Genomic DNA, 17051 nt, shown 5'->3' with positions numbered 1-17051 from the left:
TCCTTTAGCAATAATACAGTCATTGCTTGGTACCGCAGATGCCCAAGTCCCTTTGTCGGCCCTCCCTATCACCAATGTGGAACCTGAAGACACAGAGGGCCGACTGCACTCCACTTCACCTAGATCACTTTATTACAAAATGAGATTATCACAACGATTGCAAAGTAACTGTCTTACCTTTTTTTCAGTTCTTCAATTCTTTTGCAAAGCTGCTCATCATCCTTCCTTAATGCTCTATACTCGTTTAGGGAGCGATTATATAAAACCTAAGGAAAAATTATATATATTCGAGTAAATCAAAAAAACAAATATCCCATTCAAGTCCACTTTTGCCAAATCTTTAAAACAGAAGCTAAATATATGCAGAAATATATTTTTAAAATAAAGTACATAAATGGCCATATGAAATCATTACAGTTTTGAAAGTCTGAAAGCCACACAGATTTCTCTCAATTACAAAACTGTACTTTTAAAAATAAATGAACAGTATTTATATTTGATATGCAGTTTTTAATATTCAGGTTAGAAGACTTCTCACCTCAGCTTCATTATAGGCCCTTTTCCTAGCAGTAACATCTGCTTTCAAAGCCAGACATTCTGGTGTTCGTGCATCTGTCTCTTGACTAATCTTTTCTAGTTTATCTTGAATATCCTTGTATTTTTTTTCTGCTTCATTAAGTCTGACCTTTAAGAAAATAACAACATTGATGGAGTATATTTTCTTTGTCTTCAATAAACAGAGAAATTTAAAAATAATTATTACGTAGTTCACATCTCAACAACAAACTTATTTTCACTCTGACTAAATAAACTAAGACATTAGACAAGCAAACATAATTATATAAAATACTAAAATATAAATTAATTTTAATTCTACATTGAGTTTTCCAACAAATGTGTTATCTTCTGGGGATACAGAGATATAGTCACAACTGTCTTAAGTAACACAATTAAAGGGAGATAAACACAATTTAGCTGAGAAACAGACACACAAACTGACAATACAACTTGTAAACAATAATGCTTAAGTAGGGTATGTTTATTTACAATCGTGCAAACATAGAGGAAGAACCCATAGGTCTGCCAGAAAAAGTGAGGAATGTCTTCAAAGCAGAAGTAGCATTTGAACTGAGATGTGAAAGATTAATCAAAATGTACCAGGAGAAAACTTGGGGAAAAGTGTCAGAGACAGATGGAAAAGCATGTAGAAAGGTATTAATATTTACTTTTAGGAATTAAAATATTTCTGGGGCTTAAACTGAGAGGGGAGTGATAGGAGATGAGACGAAGCGGGTAGAAGGGCTTTGAATCCCATAATGATCAGCTTACAACTTAACCCTCTAGAGAACAGGGAGACAAGACATGACCAAATCCATACACTACCTCACTTTGGGAGCACATGGAAGGCAGGGTGGAGGAAAACATTAAAGGTAAAGATTTCAGTAAGCAGGTAACATGAGATTGTGGAACAAAAATAATTAGGGACCAAAATGGGGCACCGACAATAGGAAAGGATTAGAAGGGACAAATACAAGAACTATTTAGATCAGGGATCAGCAAACGTTTTCTAGAAAGAGCTAGAGAGTGTATATTTCATGCTTTGTTAGCTTGTCACAACTATTCAACTAGACATGCTAAGTCTTAAGTGTCTGCAACACGTAGGTAAAGATGTGAAGACAGATATTTGAATCAAGTGCTCAGGATAAAAGTTTGAAGAGGAGATAAAGATGAGGGAATTGCCAATACATAGGATATTTAGGAAGCACTGCATAGAATGGTAATGAAGTTTTATCATTAAAACATTGACTGTATGATCTGCATGAGTTTTACAAAAATTGAAGTTGGCCCACATGTTATACAACTAAACATAATTCATTTATTTTCAGTTTTAAATTAGGTTAACACACGTTTAAAGTCTGCAGCGTGAGAGGATCCCTTTGTCTCTCCCCTTCAATCCACAGTCAGTAAAACATCCATAACCCAACACAGGCTACGCCCAACACACCGGAACCCCAGAGAAATCCACACATCGGTACATATGAAGGTGGGTGGACTGGAACACACAGAAGAGGTAAAATGGGGGAACAGCAGAGGCGGTGCCCAGCTACAGCAGCTGAGCCAGCCACCCTAAGCCCCAGAGAACCTGGTGGGCAGCACCAGGGGGTGCAGAGGTGACTCTAGCCATAGGGAACCAAGCAGCAGCAGAGGTGGAGCCCCATGATCCCAGTCCAGCTGCAGCTCAGAGTCTGGTAGCAGCAGCAGAGGTGCACACGGGACTCCCACAACCCAACTGTAGTGGCACCTGTGGCCACAAGGTAACAGGAAACACCAGAGCTGGTAGCCTGTGAACCCAGAACCCAGCTCCCTCCCCACCCTCTTCCTCTCCCTACCACAGTGAAAGAGCTTCTGACCCAGCTGATCCCAGAGGCACTGGAGGCATCAGCCATCCCCGTATGCCCAGGAGGGAAGCCAACGACCATAGCAACACTAGCAACAGCAAGACATCAGTGACCCCCCAGAGGCACAAGTGGTGACAATCAGAGTACCACTAATTTGAAAAGATGTATGCACTCTCATTTCATTGCAGCACTATTTACAATAGCCAAGACTTGGAAACAACCTAAGTGCCCATGGAGGGATGAATGGATAAAGATGTGGTATACACAATAGAATACTACCCAGTCATAAAAAAGATGAAATCTTGCCATTTGCAACAACATGGATGGACCTTGAGAGTATCATGCTAAGCAAAATAAGTGAGACAGAGAAAGGCAAATACTGTATGATTTCCCTCATACATGGAAGATAAAAAACCAACAACACATAGATACAGAGAACAGACTGGTGGTTACGAGAAGGGAAGGAAGTTGGGGGGAGGGCAAAAGGGGTAAAGGAGGACATCTGTATGGGGATGGATGGAAGGTAGACTTTGTGAACACGATGTAACATATACGGAAGTCAAAATACAATGATGTACACTTGAAATTTATATAATGTTATAAATCAATGTTACCTCAATAAAAAAATAAATAGAACAAAATAACAAAGTCTGCTTTAGACGCTATTTTTTCAGAAACCTTCCACTCAATAGTCATTGTAAAATCAATAATCAAGCATATACTATATGTAAGGTTTTATGTAAGACTTGGTGGGAAGGATATAAATATAACATAGTCCTTACCCTCCAGAAATTTACCATTTACTACAGAGAGTGGCCAAACACTTAAGTGGAGCAAACACCCACAGAATTAAGTATCACCCCGCCTCAAGATCCTCCTTTCCCATCTGAAGAAAAGGTGGGACCCTATCACTCACATTGCATTCTATTTTTAGGGTGGGGAAATATCTAAAGAGGAAAGTAACTTAAGGTCTTCCCCTTTAACAAGCTAAAAAATAAGGCTGAGAAGAATTTGCATAAATTTTAGAATATTCTCTCAGAAATGAAAATTTCAGGTGAGAGAGGTAGGTGGGGTTGAACTCCCAGGTACTACCTGAAGAGGGAGTAAGAAACTCAGCCCAGAGATCACTAAGTAAAGATACTATCTTCACTATTTCTGGTGTTTTTACATACTCATCTACTACCTTTGATGGATTGTCATAACCCTTAAAAGGAAAAAGACATGTCTTTGAGGGCATATAGGAAAAAGCGAGGTAGGGAAGATTACATTCTAGGCCACAATCAAGCTTGGGAGCCCAAAACTCCCAAGCTAAGTAGAAGTAGGTACTAAGAGGTAAGTCAGCCACAGTGAGTACATGGGGCTATAAAGAAAGAAAGGCTAGGAGTCCTACTTCTGCCATGACAGTATGAGGAATTCTGCAGTGGTGGCTGCATACCCTTGTAAACATACTAAAAAATCACTGACCTGTGCATTTTAAATGAATGGACTGTATGGTATATGAACTATATCTCAATAAAGCTCTTAAAAAAAGAATGAAAAGGCAAGGATAAAGAGGGGATCTGCTATATGGTAAAAAGGCCCAAGTGGAAACCCCCAAAAGAAAATTACTATCTTTATTTATCACTCAACCAACCTCTATCTCTAGGCTCAAGTGGAAGACTCTGTGGCTTTCCTGAATGTTAGATAAACAGCACAGTAGCTTCTACCTGGGCTCTTAGACCTCAGGTTGAAATTAACCTAACAGACCTAACAACTTATCCCACATGTGTTCCACATACATGAAAGTCTCTGATGGCTGGGTCCTAAAACTCAGTTCCCTGATGTTCCATTAACAATCTCTGGGCATTGTGTCCAGTTCTGAACTCTTATACTTCATGATACTTAGCTTTAACGCTATGCTAATTGACTATTTTCCTAGCACCCCTTTATTCCTCAGACCGTTTTATGTCTCTACTCCTCAATGAACCCAAGAGTAAAAGCTTTATGCTCTATCATCTCTAGTCGGTAACAAAGGACCATTGTCCACACACATGCATTTAGACTTCTATATCCCTAGCCTCAGAGAGGCTATGAGATCCAAACACAACACTCTTTTTAAGAGAAAGCTGCCACAACAGTTCTTGAACAAAAGTTTACACTGGCTTCACTTGAGTAATAAATTCAAATACAGATAAATATCTAGGCTGAAACTGCTACTTTTGTAGGTCTTAAACAGTCTAATATCAACAATCTCATATGATTCAATTTACTAAATCTGTATAAAAAAGAGTAATACCTGCTGTTCTTCCATTTTCCTGTCAAGTCTAGCAGCACGATCTTCTCCAATTCTGATATTATCTCTGATAGCATTCAATTGTTTTTCAATTTCATTGACCTAAAAAGAAATTATAGCAAATTATGTATAAGACTAATTGTAACCAAATATATTCTATATATTACAAATATATGTGAATAATTCAGTGAAAATTACCACCGCCCAAGCCATTTCATGTTTCAAGTATTCTAAATTAGTCTTCATTGTACTTAAACCAGCAATACTTTGAAAACGTTCTTCTTTCTCCAAACACTGGCGCTTTAGTTCAGTAAGTCGCTTAAAAAAAGAAAAAAGGATATATTTCTTATTAACATTGAAAGAACAAGACATTTTGCAAATGCAGTTCTTTTGAATACATTGCCTGAACAAGTACTAAAAAAGATTTGCTAAGAAGTGATTTAATTAAGGTGAAATAAAAATATTTTGGGTTCTTTGGTATACTTTAACTAGATGCAATAATTTAGTTATTTTCTGTACTATAAAAATGGCCAAATACTCTTCATACGAAGAGTAGCAAAGGGATAAAAGCTTCAAGACTACGCCAGTATAAACAAAACCCAAAACTCAGTTTCCCATTTTCTCTCGATTCTATAACTGATAGACAGACTGGTCTGTTCTGGGCAAAGTATACCCAGTAAACATTCCAAAGGTAATGGAAGGCTCAGAAGGAATTTGTTTCCAAAAATAAAGTGTTATAATTTTTCTTATCTAAGTCCTCTCTTAATAATTAATAAATAAAATCATCGAGCAAATTTTAAATAGAATGACATTAGAACTGCTTCTGAAGTGGCTCCTAGACTTTATATTCTGTACACTTGGGCAGACAACCTCTCCTCTTCATTTATGCCTACCATCTTCAACTAAATCCTTACACACTGTAGATCTTACTCGGTTTTCCTATCCAAGTCACTTTCCCATTCTCCAGGATTATTTCAAGCCATTATCACTCTCTTCAAACCTCATATACCCTGCCACCCTGATCCTTCATTCATTCTCTCTGTCTTCTACTTCAGAGAATTTAGAAGCCATCAGAGAAAAACTCTCTCCAACTTCGAACAACCTTCTCTACAAATCTAAAGCAGTCATTTCTCCCTCCTGCTACAAAAGAAGAGGTGGCTGCATTATACTTAAGTCCAGTCCCCATCTATTACCTAGATTTTGGATCCTGCCACCCCCTCCTGTGTTCTCAGGAGGTCGAAATTAGTTGATTTTTTTCATCCCGTATCTTAATTTTTGTTTCCACTTCACCCTCTTCACGGACTCCTTTCCATAATCATGTTTAAATCTTTACTCACTATCTTTCGCACTTATAAACAAAACCACCACTACCCATCACTGGGCACCACCTCCTCCTCTGAAAGTCTTCTTCCCTTTCCAGTCAAGTTTCATGAAAATTCTCTCATCTCTTCCATTTCCTCACATTTTCAGCCCCACAAATCTGGCTTCTGTTTTCACCACTACTGAAACTTGTCTCGCCATAGACATCTATGAAGACTATGTCACTAAACACAGGGGGTATTTGTCAATCCTTGTGTTGTTTGCCCACACAGTACATCTCACAGTCCTGACCATTTCTTTCTCAATTCTCTCTTCCCTTGGCTTCTATGGCTTCCACGAGCATTTCTCATAGCTCAGGCCTGGGCCTACTTTCCTCTCCTCCTCAGCAAGCTAAGTCATTCCTGTGGCTTAGATATCAACCACACATGATGAGTCCTAAATTTTTACTGAGGCCAGATTTGACTTCTGTATGCCTAACTCATACATCCAACTTCTCACTTTACATTTCAACTTGGATGCTTTATAAGCACTTCAAAATTAATCTTTCAAAAGGGAATTCATCATCTTCCTTAAAAGAAACAAAAGAAAGAAAAGGAAAAGAAAAACTGGTTCCTTTTCCCAAGTTTCCTATCTTAATAAACTTACTCTACTGCCCAGGTCAGCTGATCTAATCTGGAGTCCGTTCAATCACCCATGATGTCTCCTCTGTCTCAGCTTTACCTTCCACGTCCCATATAAGATCTGCCCAAATCATTTCAAAGCTTTGCTCTCCATTACTACTGCCACTACCCTGGACTTACGTCCTCATCATCTCTTTGGACAATGCTAATTACCTTCTTTATTGAGCTCTCTACATCTGATGTCTCCGTACAGCAATTCACTCTCTTCTATAGCAAAGCACTCTACTGAAAACATACATTTAATCAAGTGATCCACTTTTATGTGTTCTAGGGCCCTTAAGTCTTACAAGGTCCTCCACAAACTGGCCTCTCATCCCGCACTCTTGTGTTCTTCACTCTAGACAATCTGAAATTCTGACAGCTTTTTAAAAGTACCACATGCTCTCTGGGCTGAAACTCCAAGCAAGCTCATTTCTTGGAAAACCTTTCCTTAGTCTCACCATCCCTTGCCTGGTGTTATTCATCCTTCAATTCTCACCTTAGACATCACTTCCTTAACAACTGTACCTTTCCCACTGCCCCTGCCTTGTTCCTACCCCCCACTGCTAGTAACCTGTTAAGTGCTTTTGGACAAACCTAGTCTCTAACTCCTTTAGTAGTGCTCACTACACTCAATTATTTACCACCTGCTTCCCGCCAAATAGCTAGGTCGATGACCCCAAGAATCCTGATACTTATTTGCCATTATATGGCCAAAGCACAAGGCTAGCAGGCACATGGTAGGAACTTAATATTTGATCACTGAATGACTTCTAGTTTCTATCTTCCACACACTATTTCTTAAAGACTTAACTATTCAAACCCAGAGTTTATTTTGAGAATACAGGGCATTTAACTAAGTAGGAAAAAAGTTCTTATTAAGTGCATATTATACATAAGGAACTCTGCTACATGACATAGGGAAGTGTTTCTTAAACTTCATAACCAAAATATCTTTAACTGTCGATAAAAGTATACCATAAAGAAAGTGAGTGTTTAACCCCAAACTATCCAAAGCAAACAAACTTCTTCAGTGTCCTGATTTAATATTTTTAAAGTAATAAATGTAACATATACTATATACATTTGTTTGAATATGCAAATATTTCCCTTCCCCAATAATAACACTGATACTCCAAGAAAGTGAGCTATGTTAACTCTGTGGTTTATAGTACCTCCTTGCACATTACCACATACCCCGGGTCTGAAAGGATTATGATGTGGGGAATAAAGATAAATATATTCAATCTTTGCTTTTTGAGTTTTCACTTGATGAACCATACAACTATAAACCTAATTTTAAATATACATTCCTCAAAAATGAAGTAAAAAGGTCAGTGTAACATCTAACAAGTTTGACTTGAGTCAATCCTTACTATAACTCTACCTCAAAAGAACAAGATAAGAAGTTGCTGACAGCTCAGCTGGTTGTGTAAAACTGACTAAAGAACAACAGAACAAGACACAGAATCAGACAAAAATTGGTGGGCCTTTATGTACTGGATGAACAGCTGAAACACAAGCCTTGTGATTCTGAAGTCTCTGATTATCAGACAGAAGGTTGGATCTTCAGGAATGTGAAGAAGAAAGTACAAGAACAAAATGTAGCAGATGTAAAAACAAATTTATGTAAGTCACGCTGGCTTGAGTGACTTCAAATTCAGGCAAATCTGCACAGCTGCCAAGCTCGTGAGTACTGATGTGATAGCTGCTACCAAGCTATCAGAGCTTAAAGAAAGTAACCTTCTACTAGTGCAATGAAAGAGATACCTACCGTACTTAGTTATAAACGCATATTATGTTGATAATATCAGCTTAAGGCTTGTGCTTATTTTCCTATCGAAAGAAATATTATAGTTTTTAAAGTACTTATAGTGGGAATTAGTGATAACTACTGTGGAATCAACTGATCATATATCAAGGGATAAGTATGTTAGATACTATCCTGTCCTTTAGTTTATAGTCTAACAGAGGAAGTAAGATGTGTACATAGCCATTATTACAAAACAAAGAAGTAAAGGCTAATAAATTTCATGGATATAAAAACCACACTTCAAACACTTCAGAGAGTGCTATAAAAACGTTCTTAGTTTTAAATAGATATATAGGCATATCATTTTACAATACCATTTACCTACTAAGTACTATGGGAATCTGACTCATCTCAAAAATATTTGTGTTAAATGTTTGCAAACCTCTTCTCCTTGATTTATCTGCTCCTTTGTTCTTTCTTTTGTTTCCATAATGTATGAATAATCTTCCTTCATCTGTTCAAGTTGGGTTGCTTTCATGAAGAACTATATCAACGACAAGAAAAACACAAGCAGGAGTTTGAAAACTTCCATGGAAGTGTGAAAAAGAGAATTTGGTCTCCAAAAACTTTTAGATCACTTATGTAAAAAGACATTAAAAACACACTTAGGCAAGTACACATAAACACAAAGAACATGTCTTATTTCAGACCTAAAATTTACTTAACCTGCCAGGCTCACATCTATACGTTCATTTGCAAAAGCTCTTAAAAGCCCACGAAAGAAAACACTGCTAGTGAGACCATTTTGAAGGCTCACTTTCACTGTCCTTCCATTCTTTAAGCAAATATGAAAACAGAAAAAACATTTCTATTCTTGATCTTAGCAGATCTTAAATTCTTAGAATAAGAAATTCCAAAATCTATTCAAAGGTTATACTGTAAGTTTTAGTAGTAGTCAATTATTTTGTTAGTTTCTTGAGTTTTAAATAATTTAAGGATTACAAGTTATTATATATGCATGGTTAGTTATTTCCTTGTATTTCTCTAAAGATTAATTTTATAAAATAATAATCTACTATCTCAGAATTAAAAGCCAAAAAATTGAAGCAGGATTTACAAGAAAATTATACTTCCATTTTACTTAACAATTTCCTAAATTAGTCCTACAATACTACTTTAAATAGTGGCTTAAAAAAATAACATTTATTATGTGAGCAAGAGTAATGTTCAGTATATATGCTTAATCTATTAATGTATTCTTTTGTTAGGTTTATATTTACTTTGGTGCTTCTTACTTTGTATTTGTCTCCCTCATTTTTAGACTGTAAGAACTGCTTGCTCATCTCTTGGGTTAAAACAGAAACCGGATTATCCACCTGAAACAAACAAAAGAAGATTATGTTTGAATATTTCATTTTAATGTGCCTTAAAGATAAATGAACTGAAATATACATTACAAGTGATCTACAGTGCCATCAAGAATGCTAAGTACTAGCAAAGGTTAGAGCATTAGGGTAAATACACAAAGACAAAGTGTTAGAAATTCTTAATGTAGAGACAATGTTTCAAAATTTCACAGTACTAAAATGAACACTCTAGCCAATATTAAATATTCTGCCATTACATGACAGCATAAGCACAAGAACTCTCTGAAGAAGTTCTTTTATTAGAAAGTTTTCTCTTTTCATCTGTTTTATAGTCTATCACTCCTCTGCTGCTGGTTAACTATCAGACAACAGGTCAGAAAAGCCCCAGCATGGGGGCAGCTGACTTGGGGTCTTATTTGGGCTCTGTCTCTAACATCTTAGGTAGCCTTAGGCAAGTTACTTTTTCTCTCCAACTAAATACAAAAAGTCCAACTCGGTTATTTCTAATCACTATTATGATAAGTATTGTTTATTTTTCTTACAGCACGTCTTCAGATTTCCCATTTCTCATTATTTCTTCATGAGGATATTGTAAAACAAATGGAAATACTGAGTCACTTCTATCTTTTGGAGCGAGAGTCATTTTAAATAAGCCATTGCTTGAGTTAAACTACCTTTGGTTAACAAGTTAAAAGTACAGTTAATATAACAGCAAAGTACAGTAGCACTTTACAGTTGAAAAAGCTTTTTTAAAAAGTATAACTTGCTTCAAAAAGATTCAGGGTTGTTAATTACATCTTTGGTGTTAATAACAAAGTAATTTACATGTTAAAAAATAATCCCATTTAGAGAATATGTAGGACCAGTAGAAATGAAAAACATTTTAAACTGCTTCATTTTACCATTTGTAAAATACCAAATGTACTTTGTTAGTATACCAAGGGTTAAAACATTCCTCAAAAAGAAAAATTTGGGGCCGGCCTGGTGGCGCAGCTAAGTGCGCACGTTCCGCTTCTGGGCGGCCCGGGATTTCCTGGTTGGATCCCGGGTGCGGACATTGCACTGCTTGGCACGCCATGCTGTGGTAGGCGTCCCACATATAAAGTGGAGGAAGATCGGCACGGATGTTAGCTCAGGGCCAGGCTTCCTCAGCAAAAAAAAAAAAAAGAGGACTGCCAGTAGTTAGCTCAGGGCTAATCTTCCAAAAAAAAAGGAAAGATTTGGGGTCTTTTCTTGTAAGCTAAAAAACATTCATGCATTAGAAAGAAACTTCTACATATCACATTTTTCTTATGATATAGGTAAACCACACTCTGATTGCCACATATTTTTTACAAGGCCTGCCCTATACCTTAATTTCACACTGTATCTGACTTCTTAAAAGTAAGACCTAACGCACTAGCTTTAATACAGACATTTTACCACCAACTTTGAATTAACAGCTTCACCAGTTTTCACTGTTTCTTCTACATCCTTTTGAATGTTTCTGAAATGGGGTTCCTAGTTCCTACACTACTCTAGGGATTATTTAAGAATCTTGCAGCTTTACCTGCCAAAACTGTGGAGCAAGCACAAAAAGGTTAAACTTCAGAGAAGGGATGAGAAGCAGAGGCATGGAGGAACAAATATAATCAAGGACTTAAAGACATTAAATACTCTCCTCCCTCCTGGTTATTTAGACCAGCACTGTCCAATGGAAATATAATGCAAGCCACACATACAATTTTAAATCTTGCAGTAGCTACATTAAAAATGTAAAAACAGTTAAAATTAATTTTAATAATATATTTTAGTCTAATTTATGTAAAATATTATCATTTTAACATATAATCAATATAAGAAATTGACTTATTCCTTTGCATTAAGTCTTCAAAATCTGGTGTGTATTTCACACTACAGCACATCTCCATTCGGACAACCCCAAGTTCTAGTGCTTAACATCCATTTGTGGCGAGCGGCTACTGTACTGTTAAGTGCAGCTCCAGACCTTCTGTATTTTGATCAGTGAACCTGAACCTTTAGTGAACTGAATCATGCAGGAAAAGGACTAAAGGAGCTGTGATAACAATCCTCAAATATTTCAACTAGAAGCATGTTTCACATTCTCCAAGGAAATGGTAGCTTAGAGAAACAGGTTTTATTCACCTTTCCACATAATGAAAACTTTCTAATACACCTGGCCACAGAAGGAATGAGAAGCCTCAGGCAGAGGTGATTTTCCCACCTCTATCCACTCAAGCATCCACTGAAGGAATACCGGGTGCAGATTCCACACAGGGTAAGGATGGAGGATGCTAACTATACTGGATGCCCTCAAGATTCTCCCAACACCTATGATTCTGTAAACTCTGACTTTTAGTTTTCCTGATTTTCCATAACAAATTGTCCTGTGTTCTAGTCTCAAATTTATTTGCTGTGTCTGCTTTTCTCCAGATTTTAATAATTATCTTTCTAAACCTATGTTGCCTTCTATGCAAGCCACTAGCCACACGTGGCTTTTTACACTTAAGTAAAATTAAATAAATGCATTTCTCAGTCACACACGCCACACGTGGCCAGTGGGTACACAATCAGATAGCATACTACAGAATATTTCTAGCATCACAGAAAGTTTTTCTGGAGAGCTTTGTTTTACACCAAAGTGGAAAAGGGACCCAGACTCATAATTCTTTTCCCCTGGTGACTAGTCTTGGTGTTCTCAATCCTAGAATAAGGCAGGGTGGTACAATGGAAAGAGCGCTAGAGTGGAACAGGCAGGCCTAGGTCCCAATCCAGGCTCCACCAGTAACCACACCTAGAAAACCTTAAGCACAAATTTAACTTTTTCTAGCTCCCAGTTGCTCACCTGCAAAATAAAGGGTCTGGATTAGATGACCTCTAAAGACAATTCCAGTGCTAATGTGACAGGGTTATACATGCCCTATATCCAATTTTCAGTCAAAATACCTTAGCAGAAAGAATTCAAGCCTCGTCTCCTACAAGGTATCATCAATAACTCCAATATACATAAAGAAATGCTTTATCTTTCTAGAATAAACTTCCTTTCTACAAGAATTTAGTAACTGAGTTTAGGGAACTGTGATACTATTCCGACTAGGACAGCAGAAAGCAAAGAAACTTTACATCCTTATTAACATAAATTTTAGTACATACCAGTATAGACCAGATGTTCTTGACTGCTTTATCAAATTAAAGATATTATATTACATACTGAAAATTCCTGGTGAATTCGCAAATTTTAAGGAACTTTGCTAACAACAGTTATACATGTTCTTCCTGTGGTCAATATACTTATCTGAAGCCATTTTAATTCTTTCTACACCCCAAGTGCAATCAGAAAAAAAGTAACCAGTGCATGAATTAATCTAAAGCACAAATTTAGCGATTACCTGTATGTTAAAATGATCAAGAATTGCAATCAGCTCTTCTTTTCTAGTGGAAACCACGGTGCCTAGTATGAGAAACACATAAAATGACCAGATTGTTTCTAGGGCAATAATATAGAAAAAAAAAAATGAGCAATTACTTATAAATACAAATATTAATTACTTTTCATTAGGTCATCAAGACAGGCACCATTGAACACACATATCTGAATGAACTGGGGTGATGCACCCATCACGGCACAAGGACAGAGGAGGAAGAAGCACCAGATGCAGGGATAGTACTTCTCTTCTCACAGCTAAACCTTTTCTCCTCCTCCTCCTCTAGCTGTTTAGTAACGCTTAACACTCATCTCCTCTTCCTTTATGTCCTTTCCCACCTTTTGCTAAGCATCTCTTTCCACATGCAATAGAAACTAAAGGGGTGAAAGGAGGTCTGCAGGTGAGAACAAAATGGCATAGCCTGTTTCAAACGGACCCAAATCCTGCTAATCATGGTTTTGCTGTAGAATGTCCTGTGGTAAAACAACTATGTGTAATACATGCATGTACATACACATTCGTATGAACATACACATGCAACCAACCAATCATCTTACAAGAAAGAAGTGTCAAGAGAGTGGGAAGAAGTGCCTTTTCAATGAATAATAGCACAATCACTTAACTCTTTTTTAATTGGATATTTACTAATAACTTATATGAAAAGAAATTCATAACAAACCTGTTTCACTTTTTAGTTTATAAGATCGACTTCCATCCATGCTGATGTGTTGTTGTACAATTATAGAGTTACCGTACACATTTGCTTTATAGGCATCATCTCCTCTATTCCTTAACGTTATTGAGATATCTGCTGAGCTAAAGCAATAAGGTTAAGTCACATGAAGGTACAGTGCAATTACAATACTAGGTTCCTATATTTTAAAAAAACCCCAAGTAATCTGGCTAATTCATTTGAAAATTAGCTTTACACCAGCCGTTGATGGCAGATTGGCTACTACAGGATAATGATAAAGATATCAAGCCTAACAAAAAAAATAAAGTTGACAATTTTATAAAAAATAATTAGGGCCTGGCTCGGTGGTGTGGTGGTTACGTTTGCGTGCTTTGGCAGCCTGGGGTTCACAGGTTTGGATCCCGGGCGCAGACCTACACACTGCTCCTCAAGCCATGCTGTGGTGGCATCCCACGTATAAAATAGAGGAAGACTAGCACAGATGTCAGCTCAGGGACAATCTTTCCTCAAGCAAAAAGAAGACGATTGGCAACGGATGTTAGCTCAGCGCCAATCTTACTCATGAAAAAAGAAAAAAGTTACTATTCTATCGACAATAGAAATACCACATTTGTACAAAAACAGTTTAAGTTTTGGTTGTTTCAAATCATGTACATAAGTTATACATTTTCCGATAAGCAATGTGTAATCGGTATTATAATACCTACTCTAAATTACAAGATAAGGCACTACACTGACAGCAAGCCTTTAAGAATAATGAAGAATTATGGTGAAGTAACATTTTCTAAGTGAATTAGAATCAGAGGAAATAACTTAATTTTTCAATTACTTAGCAATAAAAAGATCGGAGGATTTGATATCAAGAAATGTCAACTGAAGCCCAAAATTTCTTAAAGTTTATTGGTATTACAAAAGAATTATTTTTAAAGTTTTAAAGAAGTTTAAAGCATTTATAGTCATGCATATTTTAACATATTATAGAGAGGAAAAAATCAACCTTTGTTTATTTTTCTACTCTAACTCTGTTAAAATAAGACTTGGTAGAAAAACAAAGAAAAGATGCTAATGAAGTGCATTAATGAATATATATTTATAATTCCTTAAACATAAAAGCAGACAATATTTTTTCTGGTTCAGATCTGCCAAACTGCTAAAGTCCTCAAATGCAAAATTACTTTACTTGGTAATTAAATGAAATCTTTAATAGAACATGCTTGTTTTTGTGAATTTGTAATGATACTCCAAAATTGTTCCCATTGCAAGAAATGTAGGCAAAAATACTCAAGGTGAACTTCCCTGTAAACTGATATTACAGCAGACACACTGAAGGCTTTGCTCAGCTCTTGCTCCTCTACCCTTTTCTTTGTAAGCGTCCTAGCAGAAAGAGGGCTTAGCAGCCATATCAGTCCCCCTCCTCTCCTCCAGCGATTGAGGGTGTGAAAGAAACTGTAATATCTTTGCAACACTTCTGTAAATCTAAAATTACTTCAAAATGAAACGTTTTTAAAACAAATCCAAAGTAAGACACAACCAAGTGGAAAAATGGAAATTCCTTGGAGCCTGGAAAAAGTTATGAGGCCTCTGGGACTAGAGAAACCAATTTGGGGTATTATACTCTGATGAGCAAGTAAAGTAGAAAGTCTGCAGAGACTACAGAGAGAAGCAGGAGCACAGAACAGATAAGCTCTTGAGAAGCCAATGAAACAGACTGATAGGGACACACCCCCACAGATACTGGCAGTGAATCAGAGACAAAGAGAACACTAGAGCACTTCCTTACACGCACAGCCCACAGACTAAGACAGTAAGACAAATGCCTGCACACACAAAGACCTAGACTAACAAGGACTCGGCTAAATAAAAAGCAAGAGCACATATAACCCAGAGGCAGCGAGAGAGAGAAACACATTCACACACCCACACACTTGTCAGCAGGAGAGAGGGAGGAGAGCTCAACACAGAAGTACAGCCCACTACGTAGGGAGGGTCAGGGCGGTGGGGTAGAGCAAGAGTTGCAGCACGGACTGAAGGAAGGGAGAGGGAGAAAGAGGCCTAGACACAAAGACACACAGAGAAAGCCAGAGACACACACAAAAAGACCCAGACAAAGAAGATCCTTGGTTCTGAGGTCTCTCAGTCCTGCTCACTCACGAGACTGAATTGTTCTTCCTCCCCGCAGCTTCTGAGATATAGATCCCTGCGTCTACGATGAATCTCCTTCTCTAAAGCTACCCTGACTGGGTCGGTGTGTGTGTTTTTTTAATCAGAAATCCCTAATTAAGACAGATATGCACCTGAAAAGTTATGATTAACAGGATTTTTAAAAGCTTCCCGAGCTGATTCAAATGAACAGTCAAGTTTGAAAACCATGAACTAAAGTATGATAGGGGAGGGGCAGCTGACCTGCAACATGGAGTAAAAATATTTTATTTCGTCAGCTAGTGTGATTACCTAGTATTACGTGAATGTACCTCATGAAGACATTTTAAAAATAAAATGAGGGGCTGGTTGTGTGTCCTAGCAGTTCAGTTCAGCGTGCTCCACATCAGTGGCCCAGGTTCAGTTCCCCGGGTGCAGACCTACACCACTTGTTGGCAGCCATGCTGTGGCGGCAACCCACATACAAAATAGAGGAAGACTGGCACAGATGTTAGCTCAGGGCAAATCTTCCTCAGAAAAAAAAAATAAATAAAACAAAATAAAATGACTACAAATATTTGCTTTCTGAATTATCAAACATCTCTCTTCATTAACAAACATCTACTTTATTATTTTCACTCCTAGCTACTCCTTGCATTTGAAAGCTATCTTTAATACTGTGAGAACTTTGGAGGCACTGGTATCCTGTTGCTATATGAATTTAACAAATATAAGAAAGGCAAGTTATTCAAAAAATTAAGCCTTAAGAAAAAAACCTTATAATAACTGCTCAAAAAACCTGTACAAGGAGACAGGGACAAGTGAGCTGGGCACTAACTGCTGTCTGCCCACCATAGTGATGTGGCTGATGCTCAATTTGGGTCAAGAGTCACAGAGTCCAACACCTATAAATCCAGGAGACCCTTAAGTGAAAAGAGAGACTATCAGTGAGGGTTCTTTCAGAATGACAACACAAACAAGCAAGGCCACAGTAAGAATTTGGCTTCTTTCTAAACTCTGGAA

The 17051-nt window shown here is 37.3% G+C and overlaps 1 protein-coding gene across 4 annotated transcripts in view; it reads right to left on the bottom strand.

Annotated features, from left to right (window-relative positions):
- Window positions 1-17051, bottom strand: part of SMC6 (structural maintenance of chromosomes 6) — an 80458-nt gene that overhangs the window by 45329 nt on the left and 18078 nt on the right. For 3 of the 4 annotated variants that reach the window (XM_046661572.1, XM_046661573.1, XM_046661576.1), the window contains 8 exons: window positions 13875-14011; window positions 13160-13221; window positions 9699-9779; window positions 8846-8947; window positions 4870-4989; window positions 4675-4773; window positions 539-685; window positions 178-266 (listed from right to left, as the gene is read on the bottom strand). In XM_046661572.1, coding sequence (XP_046517528.1) covers window positions 178-266; window positions 539-685; window positions 4675-4773; window positions 4870-4989; window positions 8846-8947; window positions 9699-9779; window positions 13160-13221; window positions 13875-14011 — 837 coding nt within the window. The remainder of the gene's footprint in view (window positions 1-177; window positions 267-538; window positions 686-4674; window positions 4774-4869; window positions 4990-8845; window positions 8948-9698; window positions 9780-13159; window positions 13222-13874; window positions 14012-17051) is intronic. The other variant, XM_046661575.1, reaches the window with a different exon arrangement.

This window comes from Equus quagga, chromosome 5, assembly GCF_021613505.1.
Source record: "Equus quagga isolate Etosha38 chromosome 5, UCLA_HA_Equagga_1.0, whole genome shotgun sequence".
NCBI lineage: Eukaryota > Metazoa > Chordata > Mammalia > Perissodactyla > Equidae > Equus > Equus quagga.
Note: the sequence above shows the minus strand (reverse complement) of the source record. Positions and strands in the feature narration are given on the sequence as shown.